The sequence below is a fragment of the Cricetulus griseus genome, chromosome 2 (assembly GCF_003668045.3).
Source record: "Cricetulus griseus strain 17A/GY chromosome 2, alternate assembly CriGri-PICRH-1.0, whole genome shotgun sequence".
NCBI classification, from domain to species: Eukaryota; Metazoa; Chordata; class Mammalia; order Rodentia; family Cricetidae; genus Cricetulus; species Cricetulus griseus.
Genome location: NC_048595.1, coordinates 162,443,834 through 162,460,510, shown reverse-complemented (window position 1 = coordinate 162,460,510; position 16,677 = coordinate 162,443,834). Strand labels below are relative to the sequence as shown.

The 16,677-nt window shown below is 48.9% G+C and overlaps 1 protein-coding gene across 1 annotated transcript in view; it reads right to left on the bottom strand.

Annotated features, from left to right (window-relative positions):
• Positions 1-12,954, bottom strand: part of Rnf165 (ring finger protein 165) — a 98,227-nt gene extending 85,273 nt beyond the window's left edge. Inside the window, exon 1 of the mRNA XM_027397947.2 lies at positions 12,894-12,954. Coding sequence (XP_027253748.2) covers positions 12,894-12,954 — 61 coding nt within the window. The remainder of the gene's footprint in view (positions 1-12,893) is intronic.
• Between the last annotated feature and the right edge of the window lie 3,723 nt (positions 12,955-16,677).

The following is a 16,677-nucleotide window of genomic DNA, read 5'->3' as shown; positions in this document are numbered from 1 at the left end:
CCTCCCTTAGAGGACCCCCAGACTTCTGTGGGGGTTTGTGGCCTCTCCCCATCCCTGTGGCAAAATAATGGTCCACACTGTTGCCCAGACTGACGATGGCTTACTTAGTTCTGGTTGTGGAACCTGTCTGTGCATTCTCTACCCATTCCAGGAGTGTTCAGAGGTGTCTCCAGGGAGGCTGTGGCCAGAAGCCATCTGTGCCTCTGCCACCCACAACCCAACCTGGAGGCTCATTAACTGCTTAGACAGCAAAGACACATGCACCATGCCTGACCCTCTCCTGTCTGCCCAGAAGCCAAATGCACTCTCCATACCCTCAGGACTGTTTCTGACCTGGACAGGCAGTGCTTGCAGAAGGGTAGAGAACCCATGGATGGGGTTCAGAAAATGACCATCTTCTGCCAACTACATCCAGGGCTTTGCTTATCTCACACTTTATCGGCATCGTAATTGGCTTCTGTCATCTCATGTTGCTAGTATTAAATCAAGTCTGCTCCATCTTTTCAGAAGAGGGTGTTAGGGTTCAGGGAAGAACAAGATTCCCAAGTGGTAGGTAGTAAGCCAGATGGCCTGAGGACAAATGGTAGGCATTCTTTACTCTCTCTCTCTCTCTCTCTCTCTCTCTCTCTCTCTCTCTCTCTCTCTCTGTGTGTGTGTGTGTGTGTGTGTGTATGTGTTGTATCTCCCTCTCTTCTTCTCTCTCCCTACCCTACCACACACACACACACACACACACACACACACACACACACACACACACACACACACAGCACCACCACCACCACCACCACCACCCCATCCTTTTCAGAAGGAAACTCGGCAAATGCAGCCCCAGCCCTATCTGGGAATAGACCCCTGGGAATAGGGAAAGACTAAGGAAACCCTCATTTGAAGTGATTTAAAAAGGTTTGGAAATAGCAAACAGTGATGTCTGCACAACCCTGTGTGTGGGTATGTGTAATACCACTGATTTAAAAGGCAAATTTTATGCAATATGTATTTTACCACAATAAGAAGAAAAGAGTCCTTAGTGCACCAGGGACAGCTCCAGCTGAGCTCCTCCTCCTCAGGAGGCCTCTCTGGCGCCCCAACTGTGGATTCATCCTCAAGTTCTCATCTCCTGCCCAGTTACATCCCTGTTGTCTTCAAGACTCATTCAGGCACATCTTCTGTAAGGCCACCCTTAATTGCCCCACCTAGACGTAGGGGACTCATGACACTTCTACCTGGCCTTAGGTCAAGACCCAAGAGCCCATGGCACTTCTAACCTGGCCTTAGGTTAGAGGGCCAGGAGCCCACTGCCCTCAGAGTCAAAAGACCTGACTTCCATCCTTACTGGGACTTGGGAGAACAGAGTCCCAATTCCAGCCACTAGATAGCTTGGGTCTCCAGCACAGGGAAGATAAGGCCTTGGGCCAACTAAGTATTCTTCACCTGCCCCTGAAGTGCTCACATTTAGAAGGGGTGTGAAGCACCCCCACAATCAGGGTGTGGCCTAGACTGGGTACATCACAAAATTCTAGCTTTCCCCTCAAGTTCGTATAAAGTAGAATTCCTTGCATAATTTATCTAAAAATCACTTTTTCTGCAAATTCAGAAGTAAAAATTGGAAACTGCAGTTTGCCCCTCCTCAAGTCTGGGCTCTTTTATGGCCCCAGACTCAGAATTCTGGGATCTTCCAAGCACATGTCTAGCTTCCCTGGAGTCTAGAGGCTACTTGAGGATGGACACCCACTTGCCAGGGGGAACTCTCAGGTATGGCACAGACCTGGAATCCATGGGACTGATAAATGCCCCTGCTTAGGGGAGGCTGGGGACAGGAACAACAGAGCTAGCTTCTGTCACCCCTCTTGCCTTCCCTTCCTGCTTTTGCTTTCTCCCATGACTCTCTGGGAAGGCACAGGGACCCTCCAGAAGAAATGCCACTCCAGGTTACCACCCAAGCTTTGTTTTCACCTCTTCTATCTGCCCTCACTTGCCAGGCACGACCAAGTCAAGGCCCTCTCACTACAGCTGGCCAATCCTCTCACCCATGCTGCAGCTTCATCCTTGCATCATGTCTTACTGTCAGTCCCCTGAGGTTCCGTGGCAGGCAACACCCTGCAGTGGAGCAACTGCAGCATTCCTCAGTTCCCTCACACTGAGGTGCCTCCCTCCTGACCTGGCCTGACTTCTTCCTCTGACAACAAAGTGAGGCCAAGGCTGTGGCTTGTGCACTCTGGCATCCAAGATTAGGGGCCCTGGTGAACACTGATTGGACCAGGACTGTGGCCGGTCCAGCCATCCCCATGGTCACCCTCCCCTGGCAGAAGTTGGGGTGACAGAAGCTGTGGGAAAAGATGCCTGGGCCTGTTTTTCCTGCTCTCTCCCCTTTCTGTGGAACAGGATCTTCAGTTCTAGTCAGCAGGCCAAGGCCTCAGTGATGAAGAGATAGGTAGTGGGAGGCCTTGTGGCTTTTCACTCTGCAAATGAGCCCTGCCAAGCAGGCCTTGTGGAAGAGCATCTTTTGGCTAAGGAAGGACAGCCCAGAGTGGGAACGGTCACATTAACCCATTAGTTCCCACAGAGCTCAGGAGCAGAAGCTGCTGCTCTGAGATAGGGATGGGCCAGAAACGGGTGCCTCAAGCTCTCAGGAATGGGGGAAAGGGATTCTGGCAGCTGAAGAGGAAGCTAGAACAACTTAAGCTGCCAGGAGCAAGGCATCCCCCTCAGCCCCCACATCAGAGGGGATGGGAAGTAGCAGCAGCTGTCCAGGTTTCTTCCTTCCTTGAGACAGGTGCTAGCTGAGTCCTGCTCCCTCCAGCCTGAGGCTCCTGCCAATCCACCTCATCTCTGGCACTTTCTCTCCTGAGCTGGGGAGGCCAGTCCTAAGAGCTAGGAAGCACGTGCTGGCATTGCCATGCCCAAGCCACCATGTGGGTGATGTCACCACCCCCTTCTAGATAAGGGGGCCTACCCAGTCCATGACAGCACACATTCCTCATGTTTCAAGGAGAGTTGCCTCCTGCCCAGCACTGCTCCTTCCCTGCCTACAGCACCTGCCATCAGAAGGGCGCTCGCCCACCAGGCACCAAGGCATGAGTTGCTGCCTCCCAGAGAAAAGGCAAAAAGGGCAGAGGAAGTGCAAGTTCGCACCAAGAGGAAATCACGGATTTGTTTAGAGCAGGAAGGGTAATTAGGCCGATTATCCCCTTGGCAGACAGGAAGTGAAGATAGAGAGGCCTCAGCTTTGGCCAGCCTCGTAGGACAGTCAGTGACAGAGAGGGGTGGAAGCCAGGACTACTTCCACTAAGCTCCACAAGGGCCTTTATTATTACTCTTGCCTTTGGCTAACGTCTCTGCATGTTTCATGATGACAAACCCGAGAAAGCACAAATTACAGAGTCACCATCTGATGAGCAGAGTCCCAGAACTGAGGGAAAGATATACTTGTTCAATGGAGAAGCTCCTGGAAGAAGAAGGAGGAGGAGCAAACGATCCTGGGCTGTTGATGGGATTATCTCAGCAGCTCCTCTCCTCTAGCCCCTCACCTATACCTCACTGAGCCTGTCGGTGGAAGGGCCTGGTAGAGGGTGGGAACCACCACAATAACCCTTAGCTGGGATAGGCCAACCCAGAGAGGCCTGGGATCTAGGCAGTCCTAGTATACCAGGAATGTTTCGAGTGAAATGTTACACAGTCACTAAAAGTGATGCCTGTAAGAACAGCACAGCAGACTGTGAAACTGCTCATATCATAACACTAAATAAAAATGGAGAATGTAGCTGGCTCTAGTGCTGAAGGCCTGTAATCCCAGCTATTCAGCATTTGAGGCCAGTCTAGACAACTTGGGAAGACTCTGAAAAAAAATTTTAAGGTATTTTTAAAGGGCTGGACACCTCAGTTGTGGATACTTGTCTAGCATGCATGAAGCCCTGATTGCATCTCCATTACTGAAGGCATAAATTGTTTCTATGCCCACTCTACAAGCACACCCCAAATGCATATCTGAAAACAGGGAAGGCATCCCATGCATGTGCTCATTGGATCACACCAGGGTGAACATGGAAGACCTCTTGTGCATGTGCTCACTGGATCACACCAGGGTGAATGTGGAAGGCATCCTGTGCATGTGCTCACTGGATCACACCAGGGTGAACGTGGAAGGCATCCTGTGCATGTGCTCACTGGATCACACCAGGGTGAATGTGGAAGGCATCCTGTGCATGTGCTCACTGGATCACACCAGGGTGAATGTGGAAGGCATCCTGTGCATGTGCTCACTGGATCACACCAGGGTGAATGTGGAAGACCTCTTGTGCATGTGTTCACTGGATCACACCAGGGTGAATGTGGAAGGCATCCTGTGCATGTGCTCACTGGATCACACCAGGGTGAATGTGGAAGGCATCCTGTGCATGTGCTCACTGGATCACACCAGGGTGAATATGGAAGGCATCCTGTGCATGTGCTCACTGGATCACACCAGGGTGAATATGGAAGACCTCTTGTGCATGTGCTCACTGGATCACACCAGGGTGAATGTGGAAGGCATCCTGTGCATGTGCTCACTGGATCACACCAGGGTGAATGTGGAAGGCATCCTGTGCATGTGCTCACTGGATCATACCAGGGTGAATGTGGAAGGCATCCTATGCATGTGCTCACTGGATCACACCAGGGTGAATGTGGAAGGCATCCTGTGCATGTGCTCACTGGATCACACCAGGGTGAATGTGGAAGGCATCCTGTGCATGTGCTCACTGGATCACACCAGGGTGAATACCCTTGCTTTACTTCCTAAACTTTCCAGATTGGGATTCCATCATCTCCTTATGTAGCCCATGTCATCTGTGAAGTCACCAAGGTGATCTGAGAAAGACTGCAACATGGATTCGTGGTGTGAGAAGCACTGCTATTCTATCTGCAGAAATCAGGGCACAGACTGTACCTCCCAGACCTCTGGCATCTGCCTCTGAGTAAGCAAAGAACTTACCATCCCAGAACACAGTTCCCAGCTGGAGACACAGGAACAGAGTCCTCCACCATTCTAACCCTGTATTTCAGAGTTCCCTTGTGGGAACACCAACTCAGTGCTGAGAACATAAACCTCCCCATAGCTTGATGTCCCCATGTGGACATGGTGCCTGGTTTTCTAGAGTTGCTTCTACCAGATACCAACACCAAACAAAGACTGCTTCCTATGCTTAACTCAGAGTTAGGGTGGGGGCGGGAGGTTCCTGACAATGTACAAACTACAGAAGACACAGGGGGACCAAGACTGGGTGGCCAGTCACCTTGGGTCAGCCACTGTATTAACAGGGAGAGGGTGGCAAAGGCTTTTGGCACTTTGGGTCTCAGTTTCCTTCCAGGTCCTCAATTACCTCCTCACAGGCTACAGTTATACCTGGAGGAAATAAGATAATGGGCCAACCCTGAGATCACACCTACTTGCCACACATACACCGTCCTTGCCACACCCATGACTTTGATCTTCCTTCTAGCTTCATCTTCCCCATGGGTACAGGTGACTGATTCTCTCTCTCTCTCTCTCTCTCTCTCTCTCTCTCTCTCTCTCTCTCTCTCTCTCTCTCTCTCTCTCTGAGTCTCTTTTCTCAAGAATTGAAATTCAATAAAACTTCAGACTGTGACATCTGGACAGGGTGGCACAGCTGCCAGAGAGGCTGAGGTTTTGAGACAGGCAGCTCCCAAGGGCCAGCCTAGCAGCTGAAGATACACATGTGAACAACCCACAACCCAGTAGGGGATACCTGACGTGGACAGAGCATCAAGACAATATGAACAATTGTTACTGTGGAAGCTTGAGTCCTGCTCCCACTAAAACTACAGAAGAGTCCCAGAGGTCTCTGCTCCTAGACGTTGCCACAGTCGCCTTTGCTTTGCCAAATTCCGTGTTTATCCATGTGCTAGGATACTCATAGTTTCCAAAGCTGGCTGTTCTCCTCTTCTCTGTCTTTGTGATCTTACTCTGTTCAAGGCACACTAAAGACCTGCTGTCCCTCAGCCCTCCACATCAACTTGATCCTGGTCATTCCCCCTTCATGGCAAGGCCCACAATGTAAGCCTTCCTCCCACTCCTTAGACCTGGAATCTGGGCCTGTATCACACCTGGAAGGTTGCCACGCCTCCCCCTGGCCTCAGTCCCCTAGTGTCAGCTCTCAGTCACAGGTGCCAGAATAAGTTGCATGAACACCTGTTTCTCCTGAGAGTCCCAGTGGCCAAAGAAATAAGTCCAAACTACCCCAAAGGTCTCAGGAACTGGTCTCAAAAATCCCTTCCAGACTTATCTGTACATTCTACAGACCTGGAGTTGTGATTTAGGGAGACGTGTTCAAACACAGGACCATGGCCCTACTGCTGCTCCTGTATCTGCAGAAAGAAACAATGCTACACAGGTGTCCCCGCATTCACCCATGTGCACATACGACAGGCACACCTGTTCTTAGGCAAAACTCACTTGTATCCCACCCCTCCTGGTATTATCTACCTCAGTATACATGCCACCATCAAGACACACACAACAACCCTCCACAACACCATCTCCGACCTTATGTGATACTGATCCTGGGGACAGTAAATACCTACAGTTACGAAGGTGGTAGCTGCTTTCTACCCTGCCTTTGACACCTGCTGTGAGCCAGGTGCCTTGGATAATTTTAACACACCCTATGGGGCGGGTTTTAGGATGCTCATTACCAAGGTGATGTTCAGAATGGTACCTATATCCCCCTTCCAAGTCAACACAGCCAGGACTCAAGTTCTAAACTACTCCAAATGAGAACACTCTCCACCCACGTAGACCCTCAGCTCAGATGTCTCAGGCAGCATAAATCTTAGTAGGTCTCTCTTTGGCACCCCCTTAGCACAGTGTTTGGTCCAAGTAGGTACTGAATGAATAATCATTAACTAAAATGAAAGAACAAGTAAGCAAATGGAGGAATGAATGAGTGAACATATGAGGAACAGGCATTGCAAGTACTTCATCAATTACCCAGAATCAGAGCCTCTCTGAGGGAAGCCCCTCGGAGGCTAAACCATACCACAAACTGTCACTAATTCGATACACATTATGCTGCTCTGGGAATTTTTTTAAAGCTATTTACACCCATGGAGTAACTAATGTGATCATGTCCTGTATATCTGGGCAGCAAGGTCCAGTAGAATTGAGGGACCCACAGTCATGGGTCAAAGTCAAGGGCCAGCTGTCTTCTGGCCAGCTCTAGGGAAACTCCACCTAACACCGGAGCCCAAAGCTGAGGCTTCACCCTCCTAGAAAGTCATAAAGTTTCCAAAGAGAAACTTCAAGATGCTTATTGAAAGAGAAAAAAGGACATGAGGAAAGATGACAGAACTGTAAAAGAGGTTCCACTGATCTGTCACCTGCATAAAAGAACATCAGCCGTCTGGGTGGTCTTTCCCCCTCATCTGGAAAGTGTAATTGTATTTGCTGTTTTGTAGGAAATTTCTTCTTACGGAAGTTCACTAAGTGGGGCTTATCGAATGCCGGTCAGAAGGGAAATCCAGAGAAGACTGGAACAAGAGCTATACTCCATCTTTTCAGAGACCCTGGGGTACCTGATCCATTTACAGGCAGCTAGTACAAAATCCTGGAGTCAATGTTCCTACAGCAGATAGAGGACTGGGAGAATAAAGACCACATGCAATGGTTTTAGAGTTATTGGACCTTAAGTCGGGGTAGAGTTCTCCAATGTTAGACATTTAGCTCTGGTAACATGGGTCATGTGCAGTCCAAACTCAATGTGTTGCTAAGTCACAATTGCCATTAAGCCAATTGCTTTCTGTACTATTTCTGGATCATTGAAGAACTATCCTTGATATGTATTGGAGAATTCTGAAATACTGAACATTAACTTAAAAAATAAAATCTTAGAGTTGATTAACACTGATCTGTCTTTAGGGAGAAATGAAAGTGGTCACCCAATTTGTTTTGTTTTTTTTTGTTTTTTTTAATCGAGGTTGCTTGGAAGTATCATTTGCTTTACCAAACTTAGGTCTCAAATAAACCAAAAAATAAATAAATTAAAGACAAACCAGAAAAGCTTCCAGGGCCTGGCCCCACAGATCTGCATGTCTCCATTTGCACACACCATAGCACAAGCTTCCTCCGCCAAGAACACCCATGTGCGTCCATGTGTCACAGTAAATCAGTTCAGCTTTTCCTCCCAGGCTGGGAAGAAAAGAACAAAGGGCCAGAGCAAAGAGGGCAGCTCTTGGGGGTGGGGAGTGTCTCTGGAGGCCACAAAGAAGGCAAGGAAGCACAGTGGTCAGGCACCAGTGAGGTGGCAGGCCATCCTCCCTGAGGGGACCATCAGAGACCCTCCCAGAAGGGTTGGCCTAGCCGAGCCAAGACTAAGCACAGCCGCCAAGAGAAACAGCTTCAAAATGATGACCCCTTGAAGGAACCATGAATTTCTTTAATCAACTGATTTCCTCTGGTGTCTAAAACGCCTCATTTAACAAGGCTTGTTCTGGGCTGAAATTGAATAGATGTAATCGACAAATGCTTGAATTTGGGTTCCACTCTGGGGGGGGGGATACTTCTCTGTTGGCTTTTCCAGAGCAATTACAGGGAGGGGGTAAAGTCACTTGGAAGGGTTCTTGCAATTCAATTTGGACACGGGTCCTGACTTCCCTCCTGACCTCCCCACCCCCACTCCAAGGGGCACACACTCTGAGACAAAAGCCAGATCTGCTTTGCTTTCTCCCCAGAGAGGCCCTAGGGCCACAGATGAAGCAGCTGTCAGGCAGGCAGGCTATAATCAGCTTTAACTGGCTCACAGCCCACAGAAAGTGCAGACTCTTATTCCTACAGTCCCAGGTGGGGCAGCCATCCCCAGGATGAGGAGGGCCATCAGGAGCTTCTGTCACAAACATCTTCCTTACCCAGGATCCAAATGACAAACTTACAGTTGTAGGTCTCAAGAATTTCAATATACACATAGAAAGGGATGCTTTAGTGCTTCAGATCATGGCTTCGGCTACATGTCACGTGTCACCCCCAGCATGATTTGTAAAGACAGTAAATCAATGAGACAGTGAACGAAAAGTTAAAACACAACTCAGAATGGGTTTTTCAGGTGAGTCAATACTGCAAGGTTGCTAGTTAAGTACAGTACCCCTTTTCTCAACCTCAGTGTAATTTCTCTTTGCTTTCCAATACCTTGTAGCTCGGACACTAGGATGAAAAGTGGGAGGTATTGAGGACACAGGTGACCGAAGATAGAGGATCTCTATGCGGCTGGGCTGTTTCAGTGTGACAGGACAAATGACCCTTCCCATGGCCCCAGGCTTCTATTGTTATGAGATATGGGCTATATGAGATTAGAGTCACCATATCTATACCACAAAAAAAGGAGAGAAAAGGAGGGAGAGAGTGGGAAAGGAAAACAAGGAAAGAAAGTAAAAGAAAAGGGCATTCACTCAAATCTTACAATGGGAGGTGGGGGTGGTGGTGGGTGAGGTTGAGGACAGAAAAGCAAGGAGGTTCTAAACAGCAGGATACGACAATAAATGGGGAAACAGCAAGAGAAAAAGCACACTAGGTTAATATAGGAAAACTAGTTCTTTATTGAGATTGTATATTAGTATTAGTGGATTCTGTGTGTAACAATGTCATCATGCACACGATACAAAAAAAAAGGAAAATAAAAAGAAAAAAAAAGAAAAAGAAAAGGCTGGGCCCACCATGCTTCGGAAGGGTAACAACAAAAGCAGCGTACAATGAGCAGATGGCCGGGCTACACGACCACAGTACGGTTCAGCAGGGGAACGTCTCTAACCGAGCGCTGTACAGTGTCAACTGGGGGATGTAAAAAAATACAGACCATGCTTTAGTTTTAGTACAAGAAAAGGTGAAAAGATACACAACCAAAAGGATATTTGATACATAAAAAATTACCCACAAAATAAGAACAGGAAGTAAATTCAGCACAGCAGAACACGCTACCCCTGTTTAATGGAAAACCATTTTGCTGAGGTTTTTTGTTGTTGTTTTTGCTTTGTTTTGAGTTTTTCTCTTTTTTTTTTTTTTTCAGATTGCCAAATGGCATTCTGGGGAGGCTACTTACTATTATTTTGGAAGGGCCCTCAAAGTAGGCGCCTTATTCTTTTATGACTGCTGCTGTTTTGTTTCAGTTTTCAAGCAGGTCTGGCTGGCCAGGCAGCAGAAGGGAGCCGGCTGTTAAAGGGACAGCCCTGAGGGCCAGGGCAGATGTCCAAAGATGCTCTTGACATTGTACAATTAAACAATTAGGACCCTCTGGCCACAGCAGCTCCCCTTAAGCCAGAGACCTTGGTGCACCAATTTTTCAGAGGCTAAAATAGCAGCAACTGTCATTTCATCACAGATTTTCTTTTTAATATATATTTAATAAATTTTGCCTCCAACTAAATGTTATGCCTGGGTGTTGCCAGGAGGCCAGCTGATGGTCACCCAGACAAGTGGAAAATGGGCTGCTACAGCCTCCAAGCCAGGGCAAAAGGAATCCACTTAACAGGGATTTACAGTGCAATGTACTTGGCTAAACAAGATGAAGATACAAAAATGGTTATTTCTCTATATCTATTCTGAAATGGCCTACATCCTACACTACTACAATGGAAACTAAAAGAACAGGCTTAAGCTAGCAGACTATCTAATAGTTTTACAAGAAAAAATTGTGGTTTAGGACCTTTGAATTAAGCTTTAGTATCCTCTATCAAAAGGTCATGAGTTCCTAGCGCACAGTGCTAAATTTCACCCACAGCCCAACTCACCCCTCAGACCCTAAAATTTGCTGTGGGTGTGTTTACCGTGAAAGTTTGCCATTGCAATTCTGACAGGCAGAATTGGTTTTGTTGGATTTTTGTTGGTGGAGGGGTTAGTAAAAATAAATCTTAAAGGCAGCTGAACAATTTGAATTTCAAAATATGGAACCAGCATGCTGCAATGGTATTTAGAGATCGGTGGTATTAATGAGGATGATAATGATTTAATCAGGGTAATTATACTTTCAGGCTCAACACCCTTCTTAATCATTTTTGAATTTCTGCCTAGTGTAATGCTCCACACCCGTTTTAAGAGGAAATGCCAAGTAATAAGAGATAATTGTGTACTGGGGAGCAGGGTGGCATTTCATGATCTAGTCCTGATCTCCTCTCCCCACCACCACCACCACGTTGGCCTGAGATAGGGGATACTGCCGCTTAAATAGCAATGCCTTCCTCGGATGGAGACAGGAAATGGTTAAGAGGGTGTCACAATACAGCTAAATGCGGAGGCAGAAGGGTCACAGCGCACACAGCAGCGAGTTGACCATTCACTGAGCTACACAATGAAGAAAAAAAAAAGATTTGATAAATGCAGAATGTCATCATTCTATCAACACACACAAAAAAACCGCAGTTCAAACAGGCCTAAGAGGCCAACCTTGCCTTGAGATTTCTGGGGAGAGGCGCGGGGTTGGGGAGAGTTGGACTGAAGGAGGGCTGGTCTTTCCTAGCCTGGTGCAGTCTGGCCCCTGGGGCGCACTAAAGCGCTGGCTCTGTGACCCCACCCCCAGCTCTGACTCGGAGGACCAGAGAGGGTCGGGAGGTGAAGGGAAGACATCATTCTTGTAAAAGGAGGGGGTGCTTAGCCAGTGGGGATTTAAGTAGACGTGGAGTGGGAGAGAAGAAACATTTCCAAGAGAAATGTGAGTCCAGAGGCAGAATACAAAAAGAAGGGGGGAAATGAATTGATGTATCTCAGATTTGCTTTGGGAGGTGGGAATTTTTGATTAAAAGAAAATGGAAGGAATGTGGAGTCGGGGGAAGAAAGGGGGAAACCAAGCTATTGTTGCAGGGAAATGTAAGGAAAAGGGGGTGTGGGGAAGGGGGACCGTGCAAACACACCCCATATACCACAGTTAAAAACAAAGACATCGCCAGCCTGCTGCTTGGTCAACCCCTGCCCCGGGCAAAGGCCTGGCGTGGGGGCAGCTTCCCACCTCATTCTCACGCATAGCTCAACACCCAAGAAACAGACAACCCGCTCCGGACCGGCCCAGGGGTGCAAGGCAGCGCACGTCTGATTTCCAAAGCGCGTAAGCACGCGCGCGCGCGCACACGTATACATGCATACACATACATACACATGCACACGCATACATACAAGCATTTTGAACCTGTAACTGCAACTGTCATACAAAGACAGTTGCGGGGAGGGAGGTGTGCAGGTCTACAGAATAAGGGCAATAAAACAAAAAGGATTAAATAAGAGAAAAGGAAGGGACAAGAAGGTACCAGTACCCATGAGAAGGAAGGAGTCGGAGCATGGGATGGGGCTGATCCCAGCTCACCGGCCATTGGCCTTAAAGCCCCCAAAATGAAAAAAAAAATACAAAACAGAACAAAACATACATATGCCTTTAAAAAATCACAGAAAATCAAATCTACCCACTCCCCCCCCCTCTCTCTCTCTCTCTCTCTCTCTCTCTCTCTCTCTCTCTCTCTCTCTCTCTCACACACACACACACACACACACACACACACACACACACACACACACACACGGCATTCATCTCCTTTCGGTCATACAGGGCTAGGTTGGGGAAGGGGCTATGATTTGGAGGAACCATGTCCGCCGCAAATAATAATAAAAAATATGGGGAGGAAGGGACCCAAATTCACCAAACCCTAACTTCACTACAAAAGCTCCCGCGAGGGTGCCACCCCACACTCGGGGGTCTCCCCAGAAGGGGGTGGGAAGCAGCACCGCTCGCCTCGGCTCGCCCCGAGGCTGTGCCTGCGCCCCCGCCCGCCGCGCCCGCCCCCGCCCCCGTCCCCGTCCCCGCCCGGTGCCTGCGGCGATCCGCGCTCGGAAGGAAGCAGACCCCGAAAGGAAAAAGCGATACCTCTGTTTCGCACAGAGCCAAACACTGGAAGCACGAGATAACCGACGTGGACCAGGACCATCCTGGCTCCTCGCGCGGCGGCGGCGGCGGCGGCTGCGCGCGGGCCCTTTGTGGCGCGGCTCCGGGCGCGGGCGGCGGGGCTGCGGGAGCCGCCGGGGCGGGAGGCGGAGCGCGGGGCGCAGGCGGCGGGGCGGCGGCTGGCGGGGAGACAGATGGCCCATGGAAAGGCTCCCTTCCCGGCCCCTCTCGACATTCAAAGGCGCTGGGGCCGCAGCTGCCGCCACACAAAGGCGCGCGCAGCCAATGGGAGCGGAGCGCAGCGCGGCGCGGCCTCGCCGGAACCGCGGGGGACAGCGGGGACCGCGGGCGCGCGGGGCGGGGGAGGAGGTGACGGCTAGAGGAGCGGGCGGCCAATCGCGGGGCCCGCTGCGGTGCGCGGGGGGGGGGGGGAGCGCGGGGGCGTGGAGCCTGGCTTGGTCCTCCGGCCGCAGCGCACAGCGCCCTGCACACACACAACACACACACACGGGCGGCGTGCACACACACACACCACGGGCGGCGTGCACACACACACACACACACACACACACACACACACACACGGGCGGCGTGCACACACACACACACACACACGGCGTGCACACGGAGCGTGCACACAACGGGAGACGTGCTCCCGGACATGTGGAGGTGCGTTCGTCAGCGCAGTGACAGGCAGCGAGTGCACACGACTCAGAGGTCTCCGGGCACCGCACACGGGTCACTCGGGGACGTGCGCACAGAGGCTGGCGCACGTGCAGAGCCTGACTGCAGGCTCAAGTGAAGCTGGAAAGCCAGCAAGCAGCCGCAAACAGGACCCAGGCACTGCCGCACAGACAGACTTGCACACAACAACAGACAAATGCCTTGTTAAGGCAGGGTGTGTGTGCCGAAAACGCATTCCCAAAGACACACACACGGGGACACAATGCAGACGCGGGTGAGACTGCACACTCCAAGCTCTCTGCCTGACACACCGCGGTCTTGCTCTTGCAGAGCACAAAGCTCCCCCAATTTTGCTTATTTGAAAACCGCACATTTCCTGCAATGTGCACACTATCAGCGCAGTGATACACTATCCAGAAACCCAAGTCCCCTTCACCACCTTTCACCTGCTCTGCCACTGGCATGTCCAGCCATTTCACAGGCACGCCCACTTCCACATTCATAGGCAAATAGGTGCAGATTCGCACGTGGTTCCTTGTCTTGTGTGACCCTTAGCCAGCCAGCCAAGGTACTTAGAGACCAAAGCACCTTCTGAAACTCTGTTCTCGGTAGATACCCCAGACTACCTCCAGGCACATTCGGCCTACCTAGTAGTAGGAGGACACTGAGAGAAGGCTTCAGGTCCATACCAAGGCCGGAGATCACTCACCTACTGGCAAGACAGAACAGCTCCAACACCAGGCTTCTTTTCGAAGCTCGGTGGCTACTTTAATTAATCTATTATGGACTAGCTGGCAAAACCACAGATGAAGATGGAAGGAATCTCACCCCACTCAGGACAGCCATTTATGCTGTGCTGCAGTCACAGCACTGGGGTGATGCATACAAGCTTGAGAACCCTAATCCCAGGATGCTTCAGTGGTGCAAAGAGGAAATCCCCACTGGGCCCCGCTGATGAGAGATGTAGAGATGCAGAGATGCGGAGATGAGCCACTGGATGATTGCTCTGAAAGGAAGATGACCTGAAGAGAAGTAGGAGCTAGAGGAACAGTTGGAATGACTCCAGGAAAATGTCCTCTGACACTTTCAAGATTGGCTAGCCCCTGTGAACTCTGGGATGAAGGCAGCCAAGGCAACCTAGCAAAGAGCCACACCTTGCCCTCAGATAATTACCTCAACCCAACCAAGCAGCAGCTCTTCCCAGCTTTCATTATTAAACATGCCATCACTAAAAAAGTCAAAGAACAAAGACTTCAACCTAACTAGTAGAATTATTTTTCCTGTTCTCTTCCAGGCCCTGCCTGCCATGTGCACGGGCAAACATTATCAGTGTTGTCATAATCCACATTATTTTTACATTTTAACACGTAGCTCATTCTCCGGTCCTTTAATAATCCTGCTAGTGAGTGTATTATGAAATTACTTAGTCATGAGTTACTCTAGGCTACTGATTTGTTCAATGTTTTCCATTATTATAGAGCATGACTTCCTACATTAGCTGAACCATAAGCTTAGAATTAACTTCTGGGACAGGCATTACTTACTCCTAGAATAGAAGGTTTGATAGATCTTGCCACATACTTCATTTTTAAAATAATTAAAACCATTTGTCAGTGCTACAATAATACACATTATGTTTGTTCCAATGTCAGGTTGCTTAGTAGGTATTCTTTTTTTTTTTAATCATACATTCTATTCTAGCAGCTCACAGGGGTTTCTTATTATCTGGTTCAATCTTGGCATCAGTGTGGTAAGAGTGCAAATTCTGAAACCAGATTGCCTGCCTTCCTGACCTGGCTCTGACACTTAGAGTTGGACAAATTTTTGACCCTCTAGGTGTTGGTTTCAACATCTGGGAAATGGGGTGAATATAGCAGCAAGTTTATTAATATGAGCAAGTATGTTGTGCTGGGAGAGTACACAGAGTAGGACCTGGCTGGCTCATCCTGTCATTTGGCTTTTTCTCCAACTTGTCCTGGCCCATCTCTTTTTCCTTCCAGTTACTTCATATGGTGGCCTATTTAATGTATTCACTGTCAACGGCTGGGTCAGAGCCTCCAGAAGACAAAGATAATCAATGACAGAGCAGCAATCATGAATCCACCATGTAGTAAGAACTACATGCTTTGTATTCACACATCAAAGAAGCCTAACAGACAGACACCCCCTGCTCCATTATACCAAAATCCACCACAGGCACACATCTTCCGTTAAGAAGAAACTATTGCCGAATAGGAGGAAGAGTTTCATCTTTAATAAAACCTTGACCCAGCATCTAATATTCTTCAGTCTCACCATACCCAACTGTCTAAATTGGCACAATCTCCCCTGCCACACATCCATGTTACCAGGGGTTTGTCATGAGGAACAACTGAGAAAATGGATGTGTCTTTAAATAATACAGAGAAATGCAAAAGCATAATTGCAACAGTGGCTACAAGAATGAAACATAGTTGTTATCTTGTCGTCCTATGTTTTATAGATATGGAACAGAGACAGTATGAAAGAGGCCACCATCATTTCTGGCTCATGTGGAACTAGAACCCATATCTCCTTGTCTAGTGTAACTGTTATTTCTCTTTTTTAAACCCATAATGTTGGGATAAGTGGTATCAACTCTTTCTCCCATTAGTTAAAATCTATTAAAACAACCAAGCAGGTTTCCAATATGAAAAAGTCTTGTAGATATTCTCTGTTTCTTGAGGAAAGGTGGTGGCTTCTTTACATATTCTTTCTGTCCACTGCCCAGAATCACGCATTGCTTGCTTGCACACTTAGTGTGTGAGTCTCAACAAGTATATAAAACAGATAGTGAAGGCCCATCGGTACTTCCTGACCTAAAATGGGAAAACATGACTCTTTAGAGTTAACAGTGTTAGAGATGGGGGTACAGCCCCATGGTAAAGCCCCTCCCTAACATGCTTGTGGCCCTAAAGTCAATCCCCATGACAACATAATGTGGGGGCTGGAGAGATGATTAAGAGCATGTGCTGCTCTTCCAGAGGACCTGGGTTTGATTCCCAGAACTCACAGCCATCTGTAATCTGAGATCTGATGCCCTCTTCTGGCCTCTGCAGGCACT